At 40.6% G+C, this 25,079-nt stretch overlaps 1 protein-coding gene across 1 annotated transcript; it reads left to right on the top strand.

The window, feature by feature from the left end:
- The first annotated feature begins 190 nt into the window (after positions 1-190).
- Positions 191-23,481, top strand: ephx2 (epoxide hydrolase 2, cytoplasmic). Its single transcript, XM_079633884.1, has 20 exons — positions 191-371; positions 516-656; positions 814-898; positions 1,077-1,233; positions 1,829-2,019; positions 2,129-2,251; positions 2,410-2,478; positions 2,573-2,668; positions 2,864-2,942; positions 4,321-4,355; positions 4,444-4,470; positions 13,741-13,826; positions 13,953-14,064; positions 14,309-14,383; positions 16,513-16,555; positions 16,830-16,932; positions 17,655-17,724; positions 18,760-18,840; positions 19,089-19,147; positions 22,107-23,481. Exons 2-20 carry the CDS (start codon positions 559-561, stop codon positions 22,189-22,191), a joined length of 1,674 nt encoding a protein of 557 aa, XP_079490010.1. The 5' UTR covers positions 191-371; positions 516-558; the 3' UTR covers positions 22,192-23,481.
- Positions 23,482-25,079: the final 1,598 nt, after the last annotated feature.

Here is a 25,079-nt window from a genome sequence, read left to right as displayed (position 1 = left end):
GCTACTTTAAATACTTTAGTCAAGGCATAGCGTATGAATGTTAAATAGGTCCTATTGACGTTGCTTGATATGATAACCTTTCTGCAGCCTCCATGACCTAATCTAATTAATATCAATGATTCGCCAAATGATGATCATCGTGCCTCTTGCGAACTTCTGCTTTTCAGCCAATCAGGTACGCGTATTTGGTGAACGTCAAGTTACGTGATTAATATTCAATGAGTTGTGCCTCCGCCATAGTAGCACTGTATTATTTATGCCCAGACTCTTTATGCGGGCGCGGCAGTGCCAATCCTCACATCAGTAGTTGTAGAAGTTGTCAGTCACCGTTACTGAGTTTGGAAACTCTCCCAGAAACTGCGGTATATCAGGTAAATTAAGGACTTTACTGAACCCATCTTTACTATGGCAGCAGTGAGCAATGAACTTTGTCCTGCAAATTCTGTGTTTTTGTCCTGGCAGAAGCAAGTTGTATAATGTTGTCTTATCTGTGTTCCTTTTTTGTTGTTGCACAGACTCTTGTTAGTTTTGAATAAAAGGAAATAAAACTAGTTTCCAATGAAGAAGGCAGTGTTGTTTAGTTTGTGGGGTGGTGTTGTTACCCCTAATCTTGCCCAGACTTTTCAGAAGTTTGAGGAAACCACTGGCGTTTCAAGGTATGTGACTATTATTTATTTAAACTATATTAAAAAAAAACACTTTTTTTCGTTTTTATATGTTTTTAACATCTTTTAGCATTTTGATTTAAGAGTATATTTTATCAATATAACCATTACAATAACTGGTTTTAAAAGTATGTTTTTCTGTCTCTAGGGGTTTCATAAAGAATGTGATTGCAAAACTTGGCAGTGAGAATGCTTTGTTTCGCTCAGAGAAAGGGAAAATAACCCTAACTCAGGTCATTTTCTTTCATTCATATTAAGTATGATTCATCATTTTAGTCAGTGTGCAATTCAGTATGTTTTACTACAGCAGAAAATGTATTTGTGTCTGGCATGATATAACATGTATCCAGTCTGCTTTATTGGAACAAAAATATTTGCTCATGTGTCATTGATTTTGTTTACCTCTTGCAGATGATTTCTGAGTTTGAAGCTGACTGTCAGAAGATAGCGGCCGATCAGGGTCTGTCTTTGCCTGACCAATTCTCAGCGCAGAAGCTTTTCAATGTCATTTGTCAGGTAGAATTCAACAAGCCAGTTCTTGATGCTGCTGCCATTCTTCGTCACCACGGTATGTTGCTTTTGCTTTGAGATGTGAGTGAGATTTTAAATTCTTTACATTTTTTTTCCTGAGGGTTTGTTGAATTATCTCTTAAAGGGATAGTTCAACCAAAAATTAAAACTCTCATCACTTACCGTCATATTGTTACAAACATTTATGTGTTTCTTTCTTCTGTTGAACACTAAAGAAGATATTATAAATAATGTTGGTAATCAAACAGTTGACGGTAGCCATTGACTTCCATAGTAAATACTAAAGAAGTCAATGGCTACCGTCAACTTTCTGGTTACCAGCATTCTTCTACATATATTTTTTTGTGTTCAACAGAAGAAAGAAACTCATAATTAATGAAATAACAAATAATGATTCATTTTTGGGTGAACTGTTAAACAGAGGTGGACAGTAGTGAAGTATTTTTTACGTTACTCAATTTTTGTTTTACAAGTATCTGTACTTTATCAGTGTTTTTCTCTGGAAAACTTTTACTTCACGACATTCCAAAGCATACTGACGTTAAAATAACACTCTGATAAAGTACAGACGCTTGAAAAATATACTTAATCAGAGTAAAAATACTTCACTCTTGTCCGCCTCTGCTTTTAAGGCATAGCTACAGGCGTCCTGGCCAATGTCTGGGTGGACGACACCCCTCAGAGAGATGCCATCGCTAGGATTCTCTCCGTTTTGGAAAGCCGCTTTGACCTGGTTTTGCGATCCTGCCATGCTGGTGTCAGAATCCCCGAGCCAGACATCTTCAACAATGCCCTTGAGAAACTTGCTGTTAAACCTGAAGAAGTAGGTGCAATATATTATTTCAGAAGGTCTGCAGTTGAAAATTGTCAGCAGATTCAAAGCCTGATAGTTAAGGATGTAAACAAATGTTCTTGTAATTTACTTGTTTAAGGCAATCTGGCTGGATGTGGATGAAGAAAGCGTCAAGGCAGCTGAAGGTTTGGGAATAACTTCTGTTCAAGTCAAGGACATCACTGAGGCTCTTAAGGAAATCCAGAAGCTCACAGGAATAGAGGTGAGGAGTTCAGACCCTAAACCACGTAAATTCCCACCATGTTGTTTTAAAGCAATCTGCTGTATGGAGGCTTTTGGGTCATCTGTGTGCCTAAAAAAAAAGATGCTATCGATAACCACTCTACATGCTACACATGTGCGAGATGTTCTGCTCAACAGGTCACCGGTGACCCCCAGCCACCCTTTTGTAATCCCGACAATGTCTCTCATGGATATGTGAATATTAAGGTAATTTATAATGCTTATTTCTGTCATAATCGTGCCAAAGTTCATGTGTTATTGACAGAAAGGGTCATGAAAAGGATGTTCTTCTGTTTTTCAGGCTGGTGTGAAGATCCACTATGTGGACATGGGAGACGGACCACCTGTTCTCCTGTGCCATGGCTTCCCTGAGAGTTGGTTTTCCTGGAGGTATCAGGTAAGGAACATTTTTGATATCTGTGTGTGAAGTTCATCAGTTATGAAACTATTTTAAACCATTCTAAATCTCTTGTTTAGGCACATTAGTGCTCATTATTACTATTTCTCAATATTAGTTCATTTTAGTTGTAATAATGGGTAATAATGTACTAATGGGACCTTATTGAAAAGTGTTACCATTGTTTCTCATCAGATTCCGGCTTTGGCCGATGCTGGTTTCAGGGTTCTGGCTCTTGATATGAAGGGTTACGGTGACTCCACTGCGCCACCTGGTCAGTTATACTTCTAATAGAGAGTATCTCATGCTTTGATTTTTCTTGCCTGTACCTGGACCATACGGTGAAAACGATTCACTCTGGTGATGTATGCAGGACGTCACTAATCATTTAGTTTGCTTAAAAAGCACCCCTGCAAGCTCACGCTCGTCTGCATTCACTTTTGAGTGCAACAGTTAACAGCTGATGTAGAACCATGCCCCCCCCCCCCCATATATTTTGTCTGTTACTCTAGCATATATGTCACATTCAGAAGAAAAGATCTGTCGTTACTTCCGTTTCCTCACAACTTTGAAGTAAAGACACTGCACTTGTCAGAGGCAGTGTTCATCCCCTTTCAAAACTAAAAAAGAAAGTATGGCACATCGCTAAACACTGGGTTAAAAATGAAAAATTAATTAATTAATATGAATATTACTAATTGCAATCCACAGAATCAGTACACAGATTGTTTTTTTGTACGTAAACTTAGCTTGGATACTTTATTTTTGCTCAGTGTACATTACAAATGCATACCGTAGTCTTTCCCAGGAAGTCATTAAAGTTAAGTGTTACAGTTTTTTTTTTTTTAATTGCATCCTGTGATCAAGCTCAAGATATGGTAAATAAACAATTCCGACTATAATAGGTTATGTTTTTTGACCTTGGAACATTTTTACACTTTGAGAACTGCTTGCTTTTTTTTACAGCTATGTCATTAATGAAAGTTACTCTTGGTAAAAAAATGTAATAATGTTTGCAGGTCAGGTTTGACTTTGTTTGCAATCGCATTAAACCCTAAAAGTGTCATTGATCTGTGAAGCATCTTATATATACTCAATGCACGAGTAAGAGAATCTATAAACTTCTGCCGAGAGTTTGTTTTAAACGCGTGTGGCGTGCGCTGCTTGCTCAAATGTCATGCTTTCACTTTAAAAGCAGCATGAATTTCCATGAAACTGAAAAAAATGCCTTAAGGGGTTCTAGTATTCTTGTTCCCTTTTGATCGCTGCGGCATCATACTGAGAGTGAAGACGAGCAGCATCGCTCTTCACCATGTGTGTCGGGTCACTTCTGTGATGGGGTTTGACGTTTGACTCGAATTGTGTGTGGAGTGCATGTTTTGAACGATAAGATACGAGAAGCCGTGCTGTATTTTAAACATGCTCAACATAACAAAATCTCAAGGCCTTATTGCTTTTATAAAATAACAATGCAACCAAAATATTAAGCGTGTTTTTCATTAAAACAGTTTATTATTTAAGCATTTTATGAAGTGTCATCCTTTTGATAGTATATATACTGTAGTTGACATTAACTTAGTTTATTATTATTATCATATGAGAAGATACAGTTCATAGAATAAGCTCTGTTTTATTCCCATCTGCCTGTGCAGACATTGAGGAGTACTCTCAAGAACAGATCATGCTGGTAAGCAAATCTTTCCCATTAAAAAATGGATTAAATCTGTTCTGTTTCACGAAATTTATCATTTTTTCTCTCCCTTGTGGCCTTTTAGGATCTGGTGACATTTTTGGATAAGATGGTATGTACTGTTATTGCTTTCACACATACATATACCGGTAATCACAGGATTATTGAGGAAGGCTATTTATTATATTAAAGAATATTGAAAAACCTTTGATGCAGGGCTGTGTCATATATTAGACATGTACTTAAAGGTTGGGTCTCGAGAACCGGTTCTTAATATGAATATGTTTACGTTATACGTTAGACTTTCCTGAATGTCTGCATTCCTTTGAATAGCAGACAGAATAAAGTACTAACATATACAGTTTCCTGTGCTGCTACTGAATCTACAGCGCCACAGCAAAATAAATGATGTTTTAACTGAGTTGTGAGTTTGCAGTCTGAATTGAGAAAGAATTGAAAGAGCATACATTGACAGCACATAATGGGGTTGTGCGTGTTGGTCGCACATTTCTACGATTTGTGAACGGATTAATCTTACGCGCCGGCGCGACCAGCTCGCTTTTTTTCTGATCAGTGCAAAAGAGACTCAAATAACTCTGTCGATTTTTGTCGAAGTGTTATACATCATACAAAACTGTTAAATGTCTACTTTTATTTGTGTACACTCATAATGAAAACAAAATGTTCGTAAAATAAAGAAAATGAACAAGATGCGCGTTCTGCCGTCTCTCTCAGTGTGAAGTTCATTCTGAAACGCGACAGAAAATGACCTGTAACTCAGTGAATACTTGCCACCCACATGTGAGAGTTGTGTCTTAACAAAGCTTGAAGTTTTTTTTAGCACACATCATGTGTTATAAAACTGCTTCTCGGATAACACGGATAGTTTTAGGGGCCATTTACAAGATACCGTTTTAAACTAAAAATGGACAACTTTTTGTGCGTTTTTTTGGCCATTTTACACAACAACTGTTTTGTGAAAACGGTGATGTCCTGCGCATACGCATTACATGTTCAGTTTATAGGCGTTTAATGTTTCTTTGCGAAGTGACATCGCCAACTGACTCATTATCAGATCATTGAGCTCTGCTGTTTTGCACCTCTCAAAATAGAGACCAAATAACAGAGCAGAGCAAACCCACAGAGCAGTTCCCCTTTTTCAATCCATTTAATCGAAGTTCAGTGTTCTTGCTGACTTCAGCTTGAGCGAATGTGTGAGCGGCGCGCTAAAGTGTTAACATGGCGTTGCACATTATTGCCCAATTTTATTAAAAATATCACAAAGCCATGTGTGGCAGCAGAACTGAGAGAGACAAATGGCCGAGGCTCTACCAGGATCTCTACTTTCAGCATGCAAAAGGATTCTCAAGTGTAATCATATACTGTCAAATGCAATGGTGTGTGTTTTGCAAATGTTTAATCTTGCAAAAAAAAACAACAGCAGTTTTTCAGCACGTATCATGGTATAAAACGGCTTCTGCTCAGATAACACTGAAGGGTTTAGGGGTGTCTAACTGACTTTTTATTTATTTGTGAGTTGGTTCACAATCTCTGTTGAACAGGCCAGTGGATTTGCAAGCTGTGATGCAGATAGCACCTGATTTGCAAGTGTTTGTGCTAAAAAAAAAAAAAAAAACACTTCGTGCAAAAGTGGTGCATCCGTTCAGTGAATTTGTCCTGAAATGCATGCATAAGTTTCGCTATGGATTATTTGAAGGAATATCAAATATCTCTGCAGTTTAAATATTCCTTTTGAATGTGGCCAGTCTTTTTCACTTGACCAGACTATATAAATGTCCTATGACTCTTTCAGCATGTTACATTTACATTTACATTTACATTTAGTCATTTAGCAGACGCCTTTATCCAAAGCGACTTACAACTGAGGACTACAACAAGCGAGTCATCGTGAAGAAGCAAAAATAACGCAAGAAGTGCTCAAAATACAAAGTTCTGGAATTGCTCAGAGTAGCATAAGCCAAAACAAGGGAGGGTAAAGGAGAGTTTTTTTTTATTTATTTTTTTATTTTTATTTTTTTATGTCAAGTGCTCACGGTTCTCTGTCAAGATCCTGTTGGCCACATGAAGTAAATTCATCACAGTATCTTTGGTCCCATTTGTCTTGAGCTGGCAGCCAAGGACAAACATATTATGGTTTATGACCTCTAACAGTAAACATAAACAGTCATGCTACATGCTAGATTGCTCATTATTTTTATTATTATTGCAGTATTTTTGTCTGGACAGTTGCCCTATTATGCCTCCGCGTAGCCGCTGAAATTGTTTGCTTGTCCAGTGTGCTTGGCCATCGGTACACGGTGCATGCACCATAATGCATTTTGAAGAGCTTTTTGAAACTTTATGATTCAGAAAGAACTGTATTACTAAATGCATTGAACAAACCTAGAAGTACATTAGATTGTATGTGAAGGCCCCCTTCTAACTGTAACTTGGCTATAATTGTAATTCCTGTGAGGGCAAATGCTTAACAGGGCTCTAGATTGCGACCAACTTTTTTTAAAACCTTTTTGTTTGCACTGGTTCGCACCACCACGTTTCTCAACTGATAAGAGCTGCCAATTCTGTTGCATATGAAAAATATCAAACTGTATATGAAACAAAACCATGCTTCTCATTTGAGCTGCGCAGCGTGGACAGTTTATCGCTGCAAGATCTAGTGAGATCTTTGAAATTCAGCGCAGAATTCTCTGTTATAAACATGGAGTTGACATGGAAACCAGGAGAAACATTGTGCCGTGAACAAACAATAGAAGGCTTTTCCGTCCACAAATAACCAACATTCACCATGGATTTAATGTAGCAACTCTAACTGTAACCATGGTATTGTGGCAGAAATAAAAAAACATTTTGTTTTACTGTTGTTAATAAATTTTAATTTGATCTATATCTCAACTCAGTGTTTTACTGTCAAATGCGCAAACAATAAACATGTAATATTATTAGTTACTGCACATATTAATGCAAAGCAATAGTCATTTTATGATTAAATGACCTAATCCCCCCACCCCCCAGCGCTACCAGATCAGGTGCTGGTGCCACCATCTGGAGAACGTCTCAGGTTACAACTGTAACCTTTGTTCCCTGAGAACAGGGAACGAGACAATACGTCATCGACGCTTTGGGGGAACGCCTCAGGCGTGACAGGTGTCTGAAATCACAATCAAATCACGGCAATCACATTGACCGGCGACAGCCCGTGAATCATTACGTGAATGATTAACGTGCGACCTGGAAGTATATAAGGGCGCCTTGCAAACATGACAAATCATCCTTCGTCTGAAGGGACTGTTTGGTAGGCAGGCCCCGAGGCATGGCAGGGAGACGTATTGTCTCGTTCCCTGTTCTCAGGGAACAAAGGTTACAGTTGTAACCTGAGACGTTCCCTTTCGAAGGGAACTCGACAATACGTCATCGACGCTTTGGGGAACGAAATACCCACTCCGCCATGCTGAGGGGAGTGCATGCCAGGAGGCAGTGACAACTGTCAGAACCAGCAAATTCAAATGAAATGCAAGAACCACTCACCCTCAGGTCACACTGGGCTGTCAGTGACAGCATTCCCTACGGTCATAGCCCAAGCTATAAGCCTAACAGGAGGAACTCCAAACATGTAATCCGAAGGCCTACCTGGGCCTGCTCAAAGGCCTAGGACCACAACTTCAATTTAGAAGGGGTCCCTTCTAGGGAATGTGGCTAGGGAACCCGAGGGAACCCCAGCCAGTCACTATTCGGGGGAATATACCACCCGAAATGCCACCAGGACGGCCTGACCTGGTGTCACTACGTCGGACACTTCAGTCTGGCCAAATTCCTGTCTGTCTGGAGACAGAGCCTCTGGACATTTGCCTTAGGTAAGGCATCCAACCCGAGGGACTGCGAAGCTGGCAGTGAACCCTCAGCCCGGATCTCAGAGACGGGATATCCCGGAGAGTATGACTCAGCATAGTGCTTTACAACCCTTGCTAGAGAGGGGAGTTTCTCTACTCGATCCATGGATCTACCCAGTGTTTGTGTTTGAAACACTGAGGAGGCCTGTGAAGGCCTAGGGGCTGATCTAACTGGGAGGCCTCACGAGAGGCCTACGACCGTCTGACCAGACTCAGGAGTCCAAACACTCATAGAGACCCTTAGTGAGGGGAGCAATGGACCGACTGGTAGGAACCAGGCTGTAGGCAGAGTAAGAAGTTCCCGGAGGGAACCAGAAGCAGAGGATGAACACTTTAGTTGAGCCAGGGCACGAGCTCGCTTTTAGCAACGGCCTAATAAGGCCAGCTGAACTGATAGCAGGCGGCCACTAGCTTCCAGAACCCAGCATGGTTGGGGAACCACTCACAGGGAGGCCTGGAGGCCTACTACCTGATAACCACAGTATGTGGGAGCTCATAACCAGGAAGGCCTGGTGAGGCCTGTAACCTGATAACCACAGTATGTGGGAGCTCATAACCAGGAAGGCCTGGTGAGGCCTGTAACCTGATAACCCCAGTATGTGGGAGCTCATAACCAGGAAGGCCTGGTGAGGCCTGTAACCTGATAACTCCAGTATGTGGGAGCTCTCATGACCAGGAAGGCCTAGTGAGGCCTGTAACCTGATAACCACAGTATGTGGGAGCTCATAACCAGGAAGGCCTGGTGAGGCCTGTAACCTGATAACCACAGTATGTGGGAGCTCATAACCAGGAAGGCCTGGTGAGGCCTGTCACCTGATAACCCCAGTATGTGGGAGCTCTCATGACCAGGAAGGCCTGGTGAGGCCTGTAACCTAGCGACCACAGTGTGTGGGAGCTCAAAACCAGGAAGGCCGGATGAGGCCTGTAACCTAATAACCACAATATGTGGGAGCCCACATTCAGGAAGGCCGAGTGAGGCCCGTAACCTGACATGTGGAGACTCATAACCAGGAAGGCCTGGTGAGGCCTGTAACCTGATAACCACAGTATGAGGGAACTCACCTTCAGGGAGGCCTGGTGAGGCCTACTACCTGATAACCCCAGCATGTGGGAGCTCATGACCAGGAAGGCCTGGTGAGGCCTGTAACCTGATAACCACAGTATGTGGGAACTACCTTCAGGGAGGCCTGGTGAGGCCTACTACCTGACAGCCACAATACTTGGGAGCTCACATTCAGGGAGGCCCGGTTAGCGGCCTACCACCTGATAATCACATTACGTGAGAACATGCCTTCAGGGAGGCCCGGTGAGGCCTACTACCTGATAGTAGGTCAGGCTAGCTGTCCAGTTGCCTGTCCTTTGGGCTTGCCTACAGGGAGGCCTGGTAAGGCCTACTACCTGATAGCCACCGCAAGTGGGAATTCACCTTCAGGGAGGCCTGAGGAGGCCTACTACCTGAAAGTAATCTTAAACAACTGGTAGCTATGAGCCCTGAATCTGGGTGACGGTTCGAAGGCGGCCTGCTAAGGCCAGCCCACTGGGGACTCGCCTATCAGGGAGGCCTGGTTGGGCCTACTAGCTGACAGCAAGTCAATCTGCTCCAAAGGTACACTGTTGGGAATCATACCACACCAACAAGTAAGTCCCACAATGTTGGGACTCACTTCCGAGGAGGCCTGTTTAGGGCCTACTACCCATCAGTGAGTCAACTGCCCGAACCACCAAGGCCAGCAACACTTTTTTGAAGTGAGCTGGCCTACAGCGCCCACTTGGGGGCTGCCCATACAGGAGGCCTGCTGAGGCCTACTACCTAATGGCGCAGCCTTCGTTGGCAGATAAGCTGTTTACACAGCGCCTACAGCATTCTGGTACCTAATCACATTGCCCATGGCAGTGTACTCAGCAAAAGCGCTAGCACCCTTTGAGCAAGGGGAGTACAACATACGCCACTCTGCCTCAATGGAGGCCCCAGAGCCAGGGGCCTACCATCTGTAAGCATGGGCGTCAGCTCATGGCAATGCTCTGGCTTCAGGGGAGCGTACTTCGACCAAAAAAGAAGTGAAGGCTAGAACTTTCCGCTCAACCCGAGCCATAGTGGTGCGAGGTAGGATAATACAGAACTGAAAGTGAAGGACTCAGACCTGCCCTGTATCACAGGGGAATACTCTCCACCTCACCCTGAGGTTTACCAGGGTGCGGGCCCGCCAGTGGCTCTAGGGGTGACAGAAAAAGTATCTGTGCCCAACCTAGGGGAGTGGGGCTTGTTTGTGAGCCAACCACCTACAACCCGACGCTTGAGCAGTAGCTCAGCGAGGTGAGTAAAGCCTATACTGGCAGCCCATATCCGTATGCTAGTTCTGCACGGCAGGGTCGGGCAGACAGACCCAGCCTCTTCGTGAGGCGAAAGGCGGCCTAACCCTGCTCAATAAAGACACATTGTACCGGGGAGGCCTATTTGAGGCCTAACCCAGGATCTTTATAAACCATGCCTCTGCACCACGCTGCATTACACTTGTCGCCCCAGAATGCAGAGAAGGGGGCGGGCCTTGGCCTAACGACTCCCATTGGAGGAGGCTGTCATACAGGGATGCTAGGAACCTATATTCACACAGTGAAGGCTCAGAGGCAGAAATGCTTAAGCAGAGCGCCTCCACTATCCCTGGCACAGCCTAGGCCAGCTACAGAGGCGGCCCTGGTGAGGGCCAGCCTGCAAGCATAGATCTACCTGAGGGCTCGGAGGAGCCACAGCCTTACTAGAAAAATAGTTATTATTTCATACAACTGGCTGCAGAATCGCTCAGCCCACTGAAAACCCAAACAGAGCTCAAGGGGGCGATGTACTCAGGAAGGAAGTCAGACGGTCCCATGGACCGGACATAAGATCTATCTGAAGCACTAGCGTCAGTCTATACTCCAAGATGAAAATCCTATGGGAGGGAGACCAACTACTCTACCCTGAGGTGGCTAACAGCCCGAGGGCTAAGATAGTCGTTCTAGCCACCTAAAGGGGGACTTCAGGGCCCTAATAATCCAAAAATGTACCTTACATGACCCCATAGCTCTATACAGGGAACGAGGTCTGTAGAGAGATAAATTTTAGTGTTAGTTGCACACAAATTACTCTTAAAGAAGACCACTCAGCTCACCTGCGGCGTGCGAAGTGAAGACTTACCAGACAGTTCTTTATGAACATGGGGTCTACCACCTATACATGCCTGAAAGAGGCACTCTCCTAACCAAGCAGAGGCAGGCCAACAGAACATTGTTCTAACCATGAGCCCAGCCTCAGGCCTGATGTAGAAAGTGTCTGGGGAGTCGGGGAAGAGAGGAGAGGGCTAAGATATAATCACGCCCTCAGGGGGAGGTGATCCATGCCAATGCTGTGTGCAATCGTGCTGGATCACCTCCCTCAGATCCCTCTTCTTGCGGGAGTTGCACCTCTACAGCGATCTACTCCTCCACGGAGGAGGCGCACGAGAGGCGACACTGGCTCTCTGGCCCTGTCTAAGGTCCCCGGACCATGATGGGCCAGGCCCTCCCGTCTGTCTGGGTGCCCACCCCCTGGACGAGATCCCCCAGCAGATTGGCCTGGTGTACCTGCAACACCACCATGATGTGCAGGGTAGCACCGGCCTGACCCGCTGGCGTGTATGCTCTGCCATACAACTGGCAGGGTTTGAGCTCTCAGTGTAGACGCCTGTCCAGACACGAGATAGTTGCAAACGTCTCGTCAATGGGCGGCATCGACACATACCCATGCTCTCCTATCACCTCAACATCAGTGAGACTAGCCCGCTGATGTCGGTGGACACGGGCAGAGTATGGGTTCTTCCATGTCCTCTCGATCTCAGTATGAGATCGGGAAGAAATGAAAGGCTCACCTGAGCTAGTGGTTTTATGACTGAGGAAAAAACGCTCTCATAGTGAGCGATTTTCCCCCAACGTTACCATAAAACCACCAGTTCAGCATACACGGGGCAGGGTGGCTGAGAAGATTGATTATCACCACCCTCATCAGCCATCTCCTGTTTGTCCGGAAAAGCACTCACTGCTTAATCTCGTCAGCCGCCGCATCGCTTGAGAGGATTATACCCCTCTCAAGGCGATCGGCGGGCTTCATCTGGGATCCCTTTTTTTTTTTTTTTTTACACCCAGATGCTGAGCCCTCTTCTCTCAAGGAGAGGGTCAGACGAGATCGGAGCGTTCTCAAAGAAAAACGCTCGCAATTGTACAGGCAGTTCCCTCAAGAACTGCCTGTGCGCGCTCTTCCTCCAGACAGAAAAAGCACAGTTGAAAACACTCAGCCTTCTCAGTGCATTTCATAAATACCTGATTTTCAAAAGCGGTTACAGACAAAACAGTCCCTGAAGACGAAAAGATGATTTGTCATGTTTGCAAGGCGCCCTTATATACTTCCAGGTCGCACGTTAATCATTCACGTAATGATTCACGGGCTGTCGCCGGTCAATGTGATTGCCGTGATTTGATTGTGATTTCAGACACCTGTCACGCCTGAGGCGTTCCCCCAAAGCGTCGATGACGTATTGTCGAGTTCCCTTCGAAAGGGAACTTACTGGCACCTGTGCCACTGCTCTCAGCTGTTAGTCTGGAGCCCTGCTTCTGCATGCAATTCTGTATATGTTTCCTCTGTTATATTCAGGCTCATATTCAGACACATTTTGTGTTGGGGACATTTAGTTTTCTGAAAAGCGTAAATGTTTATAAAAAGTTGAATGTTAGTTGAAGAAATGTTAGTTATGATTAATGATTAATTAATTTCCTTCAGAAGTGCTTCTTCAAGACTGTTTTGATGTCTTGACTTGGGTTTAGACAAAATTTTATATAATCTTTTTCTTTCTTTCGAACATTCTTTTTTCGAACTTTCTTTTGATCTTTTTTATCTTACTTTCTTTCGATCTTTCTTTCGAAATTTTGCCTTCTGCAATTTTGTTTGTGTGTTTATTTATTTAAATATTTTAAGTATTTTGCCTTCAGCCATTTTATTTATTTTGCCTTGAGCAATTTGAATTTGGAGGGAAAACAATAAAAAATAAGAGCTTAATTGAAAATAAATAAATAATAATAATCATAAAAACACACAATACAACTTCTTAATATTCCTAAAAAAAGTATTTTTATTTTATAAAAGTATATTTTATTATATTATTTAAGTATTATACCTTCAGCAATTTAGTCTGTTTGTTTAAATATTTTGCCTCCAGCTATTTGAATTTGGAGGGGAAAATAATAAGAGCAAAAAAATAAGAGCTTAATTGAAAGTAATCATGAAAGTACATATAAATATGTTTCAATGTAAAACATCCTAATAGTCCTAAAAAATTGTTTTAATAACTTCATAGTTTCTTTTAATTTTGGACTGAAATAAGATTTGTCAGGACATTTCCTTGTGAAATTCACCCAGTTTGATCATTATTGCACAGATCAGTTTATAGTTGAGTGTTTCTGCTCCGCAGGGCATCCCTCAGGTCACCCTGGTGGGCCACGACTGGGGCGGTTCTCTGGTGTGGAACTTGGCTCAGTATCATCCTGAGAGAGTGAGGTATTACATTTCAAGCAGAGAATCATTAACAAAATGCTTAAAGAATATGTCATCATATTGTTGTGCACATTGAACTGACATTCACACTTTTGCTTCCCATGCTAATCATTTACTTTTGACATGCAGGGCGGTGGCGTCTCTCAACACACCCCTTTTTCCGGTGGATCCAAAAACAAATCCAATGGAGAAGCTCAAGGCCATCCCAATCTTTGATTACCAGATATATTTTCAGAAGCCTGTGAGTGAATTATGTGCTGTTCATTATGTGAAGAAATGTTTATATACATTACACATAATATTTATATTATATTTCTCATGAAGTTGTATTTTTATTAACTAACATTAAAAATATATATATTTTTTAAATACTCTAACAAATGTATTGCTCATTGTTAGGTAGTCCATTAACTAATGGGACATTACTGGAAAATGATATAATTTATATGTATTTCTGCATATAAATATTCTTATCTTTTGTACAGGGTGTTGCAGAGGCTGAATTGGAGAAAAAACTTGAACGAACCTTCAAACTGATGTTCTTTGCAAGTACTGAGATTGTAAGTTTCAGAGTTTCATTTAACATTAATTCAATGTTTTTCATTAAAGTTGATACAAAGTGGAGAAAGAACCTTCATGTATCCAAACAATGACAGTTTATTCATAGTGATCATGTCTGTCAAACTCCGAACAGGAAAAAACACCTTAAAAGTGTTGGTATATGCACTATATTCCTATAAGCTTAATAGTGGCATTGTCCCAGTAATTTTTGTGTGTGTGTGTGAAATTATCCTTTAAAGGGGGTTCTTAGCTCAAAAATGATGTTCTACCTGTGAGTATTTATAAAGTTAAAACTAGATTTCCAAGATCATAATCTTGCCAGTATCTTAATGAGAGGTTAAAAAAAGCCATAATAATTAATGTTGCACTATCAAATGATGCCTGGTTCAGATTGCCGGTACACAATTTTTTTGTCTGTTACGATCACTGTGTCAGATTATGTGATTTTGACTCCTAAAATCTTTTCGTGTCGTGGACAAGAAACATGTCAGACTACACGTTGCTTTCCGACCAGCCATCGCGTGCCGTCTCTCACACACACACACACACCACATTCACTCGCACACATACAGTAACAGTACACATGCACTCACTCTCTCACACACACACACACACACACACACACACACACACAAACACACACAAACACACCACATTCACTCGCACACATACAGTACACATGCACTCACTCTCTCACACACACACACACACACACACACACACACACACACACACACACACACACACCACATTCACTCGCACACATACAGTACACAGAAAAACCAGAAAAAAAATCAAACATGCTTGTCTTTTTGTCATGATGTCGTGAAGCATCGCAGAAGTAGGTTGTTGCCCACTATGACACACTATACGAGATGAAACGATCGAATCTTGCGTCCCGACGCCCGTTGTCGTTTACGAATCCCCACGACACCCTACGTCAAACGAATCGGCCTAAAATCGTGTAATCTGACACAGGCATGAGCAGGAATCTGCACGAGATCTAAAGTGATAGGGTTATCTGTTAGAAATGTACATTGTTTATCACCGGCATCAAAAAGCCAGTGCTGATGGGGATCAAAGAGCCGAGCCGTGCGGTTGGTGCTGAATGACCCAGCATCTTAATGAGGGCCACATAAAGGGCTCTCATCCGGGACTCTGATCCTGGACTAATGAATCACAAACGGCCGGCCGGCCATCACTCAGGCGCTACATCTTAATGACTGTGGTGTCGGGGCAGACGGGGATCTCTAGACACAATCCCCTTCTGCTGCACGTCTCGCCCATAAAACGAGGAAATCACCGCGGGGGAGGAGAGGTGCACGTCAGCGGAGACACTAAGCCAATAATTGTATTCACACGCATCAATGCCATTTATCCGACAAAGAGCCATGTTATTTATGCTAAATTGTAAAAAGTGACCTTTTTTTTGTTTGTTGGTGTGGTCAATTTGTAAAGAAAGACTACACGCCTGCGCACATATTCAAACGCGCATACCTATAGACTGAACACGTAATATGCATGTGCGTACCACAGATTCGCGTTTTCACAGATTTGCTTGAGTGCGCGCGACTAATGGTGCGAAAAGTAAGTTATTAAAGGGTTAGTTCACCCAAAAATTTTAATTATCCCATCGTTTTCTCACCCTCTCAAGCCATCCTAGGTGTATATGACAATTCTTCTTTCAGCCAAACACAATAGGAGTTTTATTAAAAAATACCCTGGCTCTTCAAAGCTTTATAATGGGAATAAATGGTGTACCTTGTTTTTTGAAGCCCAAAAAAAGCGCATCCATCCATCATAAAAGTAATCCATATGGCTCCAGGTTGTAAATAAATGCCTTCTGAAGTGAAGCGATGCGTTCTTGTAAGAAAAATATCCATATTAATAAGTTTATGAACTATAATCACTAGCTTCCGGTAACGGCCCTACGTGAGTCGAACAGTTTACAGTAAGTCCGTTTCATGAAATGCTTGAATGTGCACATGTTCAAATTTGTGTATTAGCATCTGGGTAGGTTTTAGGTAAAAAGGGAAGGGTAGGAAATGTTTTTCATAAACATTATAAACATTATACTGGTTGAAAGAAAGACAACCACCTGCAATATCTTCTCTTTTATAATCCGCAGGATGCATTTCCCAAGTTTAACACTGCTGGAGTCTGCCAGAGAGGTAAGAAAGTACATCAAACTATGACTAACATTTGGAATTCGTATTAGTTGATGAACAATGGAGAGTGATTGGCAGCATCATTAGCTTCAGCAATTAAAATTGCTTCTGATATTCAGTCGGCTTCGGATTTGGTTTCATGTTTTTGTATTGAGAAATGAATGCGAGTTTGATTCGAGTCGCACTCGAGGAGAACGGTTCAAACGGTTTGTGCACAGAGCCTCAGAAGCCTGCATGAATGCACTGTCCTTATCGTTGTGTTTTCCTGGTTTATCAGGAGGATTGTTTGTGGGGTCGTCGGATGATCCGCCCCGCAGTGCTATTCTGAGCGAGGCTGCTCTCCAGTACTACGTTCAGCAGTACACCAAGACCGGCTTCAGGTACACTGAGAAAATGGGCTCCATAATGGGTATTTGTGTGCGTGTTCTTATGCGAACATGATTTACTAAAGTAGGACATGTTAGTCCTGGAACAACCCTTACCAAACTATCATTTCCATCAGATTTTAAGCGGCACTTATTGTAATGTTAGAGGTTATGATTGATATCAATGGTCCAGTAAAGGATGTTGCTCAAGGCAATTGGATATTGCTATTCGTGAACGAGCTGATTCTCTTCAATTAACCAGTCAAATCGTTTCACAAATCGCACTGAACGATTCATTAATGAGTTGGACCGATCTGATTGCATCTGTTCTTGAGTCAACAACTCACTGATCCATCCATCCATCCATCCATCGTCTGTCTGTAGATTTTTGCATCTCTGAATGTGGTACAGCAAGTGTAAATGTTTAGATTTCATGAGATTTTCCACAAAAAAAAAGTTATTTTGTTTATTTTTGGAACCAAGAAGAAAGCACAAGTTAAACGATAGTTGAAATATCAGTGAAATTATGAGCAGGTCGGTATAATTTAATCTCCACCATCAACCAAGGATTTATCTCAGGAATATTTTACTGCAGGTACAGCAGTATTTCACTGGGACTCGTTCCCCGTAAAATCATATGGGTTTGGAAAGACAGAATTTTTATTTCGATCTAATATATGCGTGCTCATGCACCTGGTGGATGACATGTTGTCACTGATGGTCTTGTTTTGTCCCAGGGGTCCCCTGAACTGGTACCGTAACGGGGAGAGGAACTGGCGTTGGATGAGTTCCAGGCCGAGGGGCAAGGCAAGTGTCCTCGCCGTGCTCCGGCTCTCTGCCAGCAAACCAGATCTCTGACACCATCACTGTCAGAAACACCCCAGTGCCACTTATTCCTGCAAATACACACCACATCTAGGCCGGAGGGGAACAGATGGTGTCGGTTCCCTTTGCCCCAACATCTGCCCCTCTATGACTTGAGCTCAAGTGTTTTAACTCATAAATGCATGAGTGGGGAATTAAATGGTTCTTCCTCATTTGTTTTCTTTGATTTTTAAAAGTTGTTTCATGCTGCATATGAAATCAAACTTGATATGCCTTTTAAAATTCTTATGGAATTGTGATATTCAGCGTATACCAGGTGATTCTAATGATAAAGGATTTATCTGGGTCATATTCCACCCCCCAAAAATAAAAAAAATAAAAAAAATGTTATTTTTGCATAAAGAAAATTAAGCCCAACATAAGATAATTAAAAAAAATCTAAATGGAGCATAGGCTTAATTTTCTTCATGCATAAAACATAATATTTGTGACCCTGGACCACAAAACCAGTCATAAGTCGCACGGCTATATTTGTGGCAATAGCCAACAAAACACTCTATGGGTCAAAATTATAGATTTTTATTTTATGCTAAAATAATTATAATTAGGATATTAAGTAAAGATCATGTTCCATGAAGATATTTTGTAAATTTCCTACCGTAAATACATAAAACATTTATTTTTGTGAGTGGATGCAGCACAATCATGAACATAAATGGACAACTTTAAAGGCCATTTTCTCAATATTTTGATTTTTTTGCACCCTCAAATTCCTGATTTTTAAAAAAATAGTTGTGTCTCGGCCAAATATTGTCCTATCCTAACAAACCATACATCATCAGAAAGCTGAATAAATAAGCTTTCCATTGATGTATACAACTCAATTTAATAAAATTGACACATAAGACTGGTTTTGTGGTCCAGGGTCACATATTGCACATTTATTTTAATTAAATTGGTGCATTGTTTTTCATTCAGTTCTTTAAGACATCATTTCAAATGCTTCTGCCATCACAGATCATGATGCCAGCTTTAATGGTGACCGCGGGAAAGGACCCTGTTCTTCTGCCAGTCTTTGCCAAGGGCATGGAGAACCTGGTGAGACAGCTTTAGTTATTCTATCATGTTAATTCTGCGTTGACATGTTATCGGAATTACCATAATCACAACTTGGAGATTTTTACTCTGAGATGTTCATGTCCGCAGACTCACAAATTATTAGCGTCTATGGCAAGTTTAGAGTTACGAGACAAAGACGTGAATTGTGGTAATTCCAACACTTGCCTAAACGCAGTGAGAGTACATGTGTGATGTCATTCAGTAAACCGGATGTCTTCTGTCTGAAGGTCCCCAACCTCACCAGAGGCCACATTGAGGAGTGTGGACACTGGACTCAGATGGAGAGGTAAGGGTCACTGGAAACTGATGTTTGTGCCCGAATACCCTCACTTTTTTTTTTGAGTAACTGCCGTTTATTAGTTAAAGTTTTTTTTTTACAAAAGACTAACAAGATGGAAAATGACATTGAGAACACTGGGAAAAACTTGATCGCCGGTTCAAACATTCCCTAGAATGTTTTGTTCTAAACATTTTATTTGAAGAAACAAAAAAAAAAAACACGGGAAAATAATATCTTAATAAAAAGTTTATTTTAAAAGTAGCCTCGCTTTAATTCAAAGTAGTGCAATTGTTGAATATTCACACTTACAGTATGATTGCTTGTGAAAAATACTATGATTGGCATCTTTATAAATTGACTATGTAAAGGTATTAAATGTGATGGGGATATAAAAATGTACGGCATAACAAGAATGACTTTTTACAGATACATTGACATTAAACATAATCAAACACTCATATAGCAACAAGTTACATGCCTGAACGGCTCTAAAATGACAGGGTGCTGCTGTTTAAATGTCAGCAAGGAATCAGGAATACTTGGTTTCCAGTAAATTGGAGAGAACAAAATAATTGACGGACTGTCTGACCTTTAGTACTTTAGTTCACTCTCGTGTAATAATTGATAGAATAAAAAAGGTTAATACAATGTCAGGTTAGGTCAGCTGGCTCACGTGGGTTAGCGTTTTCTGAAACTTCATCCTCCCCATCAGTCTCTCAGATCAAATGCTACACTCATGTCAGTAGTAAATACTTGTATATGATCACATGATTCAATGAGATTATATCAATCACCTTGTACCAGGTAATTGTCATGAAAACGGGCATGAATGAAAGCATGTTCAGAATGTCACCTCAACATTATATAAGTATTATTTTCCTGACAGACAGATTATTTTCATTGTCATTTCTTTTGTTGGCGTTACTCCAGCATGTAAGATGAGTAAAATGAAGGGAGACCAGCTCTCTTTATCATTCAGCATTTACTATCTGAACTGGTGTAGGCATTTGGTTTTAAATGAAGAATAGATAATATACAGGGTTTCCATCATTGAACAGGGTCAGGCCAGGTTTAGTGATTGTACAACACCATCACCTCGGTCAACCAACCAATCACATAAATAACAGTAACGTGACACTGACAGAAACATCCAGCTCACCCCAAGGTTAAACAACCATATGAGAAAAACATTGCTCATTTACCATGATACAAATCCAAAAACACTAGAAGTCCAATCTAATAATGCAGGACGAATCTCACATAATCTGTCACAAACCCATCCAGGTCACATTCCACCCCATGATCAACAAAGACATTGTTGCATATTATAGGCTTTTATAATAAGGGGCTTCAGTAGATTAATTTTAATGCTATGTTTCCAATGCATTTCCACCAAGTCGTTTTTTGTGAAACCGTTTTACTAAAAATAAGCCGCAGTGTTGGTCGAAGAGTGAAATGTAGTTTACACACTTTTTGAAGTGTGAAAAATGCCTGGGACAGTTATCAGATGCGTCAAAACCGAACCACCAACTGCTCTTTCCATCCAGGTCACGGTGTGACTGCGTTTTAAAGCTTTATTTAGTTCAACTGGGCTGTCTCGGATAGATTTATCACATTTTGGTATCTTCTGTTTTTCACAACAACAAATTTAGTCACTTGGGCTATCATCTCTATACTTGACTGGAAAAACTTGACAGAAAAGAACATTTTTGCTGTGTGGATGTGTCTTCAGAAACATTATGGTTACGTCCTTGTCATGGTTGTTAATGTGCATCTGATTACCCGTCCTACTATCAGAGCAGACCGCGATTCAGCCGTCCTCTCCACAATGACCCGAGGGCTCGATAACTCGACCCCATGCAGCCGTAAATTATTTTAATATCTCTTGACCCGTCCACCTCTCCACCCTCCACTGAACTTCAGCAATCAACAGATGAACACTGACGTTCTGAACCTGTGAGCTTCATTTTCAAATCAGGACATGTGATGTGGCCTCCGTGACCCCGTAAGACAAACACTCTTGATAAGTGAAGATTTTTTGAGTCTCTGAACTTACACACACGGGTCAGAGGGATTTTTCTCTTGTGGAGTTGGTTTGTGGTTACCATCTTTTACTATTAAAGATCTCATAAAAAAAGCAACATTTAATTGAACCTTTAGACAAAAAAAACTTTACATTTGTTCAGTATCATATTTGATACATCAGGCTTTTATGGCTCATATAATATATTATACAAGAATATAATTCTGATAGCTTGTAATGTAAATCAATGCGATCTTTATAACAGACTACTTGCATAAATGCATATTAATATCAGTTGTCACTCTATATCTCCTAATAATATGTCTTATGTAGATGATATTTAAGGGCTTAGTTTTATGAACACATAAACGGTCCTCAAAAGCCTGATGCATGATACATTTTAACATGATTTTTCTAAATAATGATGTTTGGATAGTCTAGTAAATCGAAGTTGCTTCGGTCCAGTAAGTGTTCACCTTGAAATATATTACAATGTAAAAGTTATTATTCTGTTTACTTAATAAAAATAGTAAATAGATTAGATAGATTAATAAAAAGATTTCACAGCAAAAAGACATGAGCTGAAGATGGATTTTTTTCAACAACAAAAAAAGTATAAACTAGTATCAAGCAGACAATGTAATTGAAAGCATGTAGCAGACTGAGTATGAATATATTTCACATTTTGTGTGCGCAGTATCTGTCACTATGGCACAGGTTTTTCATCAAAGTTTGTATCATGTTGTTCATTTAGAGGCCTTCGAAATGTACGTAACAAAAATGATACAGTAGGCTTTACAGGATTAATGATTTGTTTAATTCTCTAACCCTTAGCATGAGCTATAGTAATAGAAAGCATCACTAATTATTTTAATGCCATAGTCATTTCTGGTTCTATCACATGATCCGATTAGTCCAATCTCTTCCCTTTTCTCTCTTCAGGCCCGCAGAGCTCAATAAAATCCTCATCTCCTGGCTGAAGGAAACCCACCAGAAAATCTCGATCCCCGTTCATCCCAAGTTATGAGACGATCGTCCTGATTTAACTGTGCGCGGGTGAATGAACCGGCTCGGCTAATGTGAACTAATGTCCAGGCTTGCTGATTGCATAATAACAGTCCATTGTCAGTTGAGAACTTCTGTAGTCCTCTGACTGCTTTACATATGAAGGCTTTTGTAATATTCTGAAATAATGCAGATTTTCTTAAGGCAGTGTCTGTGTGTATACTACCCATATATTTCATCTTTTGTTCGAATATAATACATTTAGTACGAACAGCATCTGTCCCTGAGTCTAAACAAGTTTATATTTGGTGCAAACAGTAATCTGCCACCTTTAACTCAGAGTAAATAGCCACTGCCTTTTTTTAACCTAATATAAAAATAAAAAAAAGATTATGAATTGTTCTTATTAACAGCTTTGCTGAAGAAAACTAATAAAATAATCCCTTGCTTTGTAAAAAACTGAATCAATACTCCTTTCTACAAAAATCATCAATGTTTGCTACAAACATATTGATATTGCTGATTGACATCGGCCAGGCCAATTACTGTAATTGGCCATTTTTTGATTAGCAACGAGATTTTCCAATTTATGTGTAAAATAAAGCCTGTGGTAAACATGACTTGACGATATTTTGACGTTTTGTTCTACAACGCAAATTGCACACACCCATAGGAAAAAAGCTCGTTTTGAAGCAGTTATGCTCATATTTGAAAATGTATGTTATTACTTATGAACCAGATAAGAAAGCTTAGGTTGTGAGTGACGTTTTGTTCTACACAGCAGCACACAGTCTCATCAAGTTATGTTTACCACAGGCTTTATTTTACTCAATCAAAAACCCCCATGGGAAGATCCGGAAGGAACCAGCGATGAATTCGACTTCCGGGTTCTGACGTCATACAGTACCTGCACCTCTAGACACTTCTGTGCATCTTATCTGCTATCAGTACCATATATTGATATGGGGCCAGTGTTTTTTTTTTTTTAAAGAAATGAATACGTTTATTTAGCAAGGATGCACTAAATCGATCAAAAGTGACAGTAAAGACATTTATAATGTTACAAAAGAATCCGTTTCAAATAAAGGCTATTCTTTTCAACTTTCTATTCAAAGTATCCTGAAACCATATATACATACCAACCGTATAATGGTTTCCACAAAAATAAGCATCAAAACTGTTTTGATAATATCTTGAGCAGCATATCTGCATATTAGAATGATTCCTGAAGGATCATGTGACACTGAAGACTGGAGTAATGATGCTGGAAACTCAGCTTTGCATCACAGGAATAAATGAAAATAGAAAAGTTATTTTAAATTGTAGTAACATTATTGTTTGTTTTTTTTATCAAATAAATGCAGCCTTTGTGAGCATTTCTGCATTTTAGATATCAGTTGAGCACTAACTCTTAGTCAATAATAGTCTGATTTCCATCTTTAATACATGAGCAAACCTAAACTGTAAAAGCGTCCCGTCTTAGGTCGAGTCTGGTCATTTCCTGAGGCGGAGCTGAGATTACACTCTTTGTTGAAGCCGACTGATTGCCTTATAATGGAGGGTAGAGAGGAAAGCTGCGACTGATTCATTTCAAAAAGGAAATCATTTCACACACAAAGGATTCAGTGTTTTGCAGATACAAGCGAGTCGCTGTTATCAAACGGGATAGCCTTAAATTATGTTCTGAATATCAATGTCTAACTCTCAGAGGACAGAGAATGCGTTTATACATCCTTCCTGTTTGCTAAGATTCAAGTTAGGTTTCTGCTTTTTGTACACTTGTGTAATAGATAATTGCACTTTCTTGTTAATGATTATGCACTTTAATTATTTACCATATTCGTATTCAGCTTTGGATTTAGGCAATTTCAGTAATGATGGAATATTTGATTGAAGGTCTGGCCAGAAACAAATGATTCCTAATTAGCATGGATGCAAACCTATAATGTATTGTTCAGTTTTCAGATAGCCTTAAACATTATAAAAAAATAAATAAAAAACATGCACTTTGACCCTTTAACTGTTGAAAGTTCAACCCTAAACTAAACACATCTAGATATTGTGTAGCCTATTAGTGTGTTTGTTTTAAATACATGTCAATATTTAGTGGAACCATACATGTAAATACTAATGACATGGGTTTGATTCCCAGAAATTGCACATGGGAAAGTTGCTGTGGACAAAAGCATCTCCCAAACCTGTAAATGTATTTTTTTAGTATATTAATTTCATATGCAGGTTAAATATCAGATGCATTCATTTTGCCAAACAAAACCATAAAAATGAAAGCCTACTAAATATGTAGTGCACTTATGTTATAGCTTATGCAGTTCTCAACTGCTTGTTTTCTTTATATTGTCACAAAAATGTAAACGAAGGGCATTAACCCGCTTATATACCATGTTGCCAAATAACACATTTTTAAAACATTAGTTTATATTTTAATTAGTTTTACGAAATCTTACGCTTTTAGAACTTCTTTTACTAGGTGTCCTACATCACTTTTTAATGGACACCCTGCAGCCAATCAGAATCGAGTATTTACCCAGACCATGGTATAAAAACTATTATCGCCCAGCTCTTAGTATCTGCTAATGCATGGAGATATTATAAACATTAACATCATGATTGTTTGTAAAGCTGCTTTGAAACGGTGTGTATCATGAAATGAGCTGTACCGGTTACAGCGTACACTTTCAGAATGACGGTTTGTTTGACAGTATCGCTCCATACTCATCGGATGAAGGACACAAGCGGACAGGCGCTCCATCAGTGAAACTTCTGATACTCGAAGGTTTAGTGTGCACAAGGGACGATTCAGCCCGTCAAAATGCTCAATCCCACGGATGATGCATGAAGATCGCAGGTTAGCGGCAGATTTGGGGGCCACACGTTTCCAAAAACCATTCA

Source organism: Phoxinus phoxinus (genome assembly GCF_949152265.1).
Source record: "Phoxinus phoxinus genome assembly, chromosome: 13".
Taxonomy (NCBI): Eukaryota; Metazoa; Chordata; class Actinopteri; order Cypriniformes; family Leuciscidae; genus Phoxinus; species Phoxinus phoxinus.
Note: the sequence above shows the minus strand (reverse complement) of the source record. Positions and strands in the feature narration are given on the sequence as shown.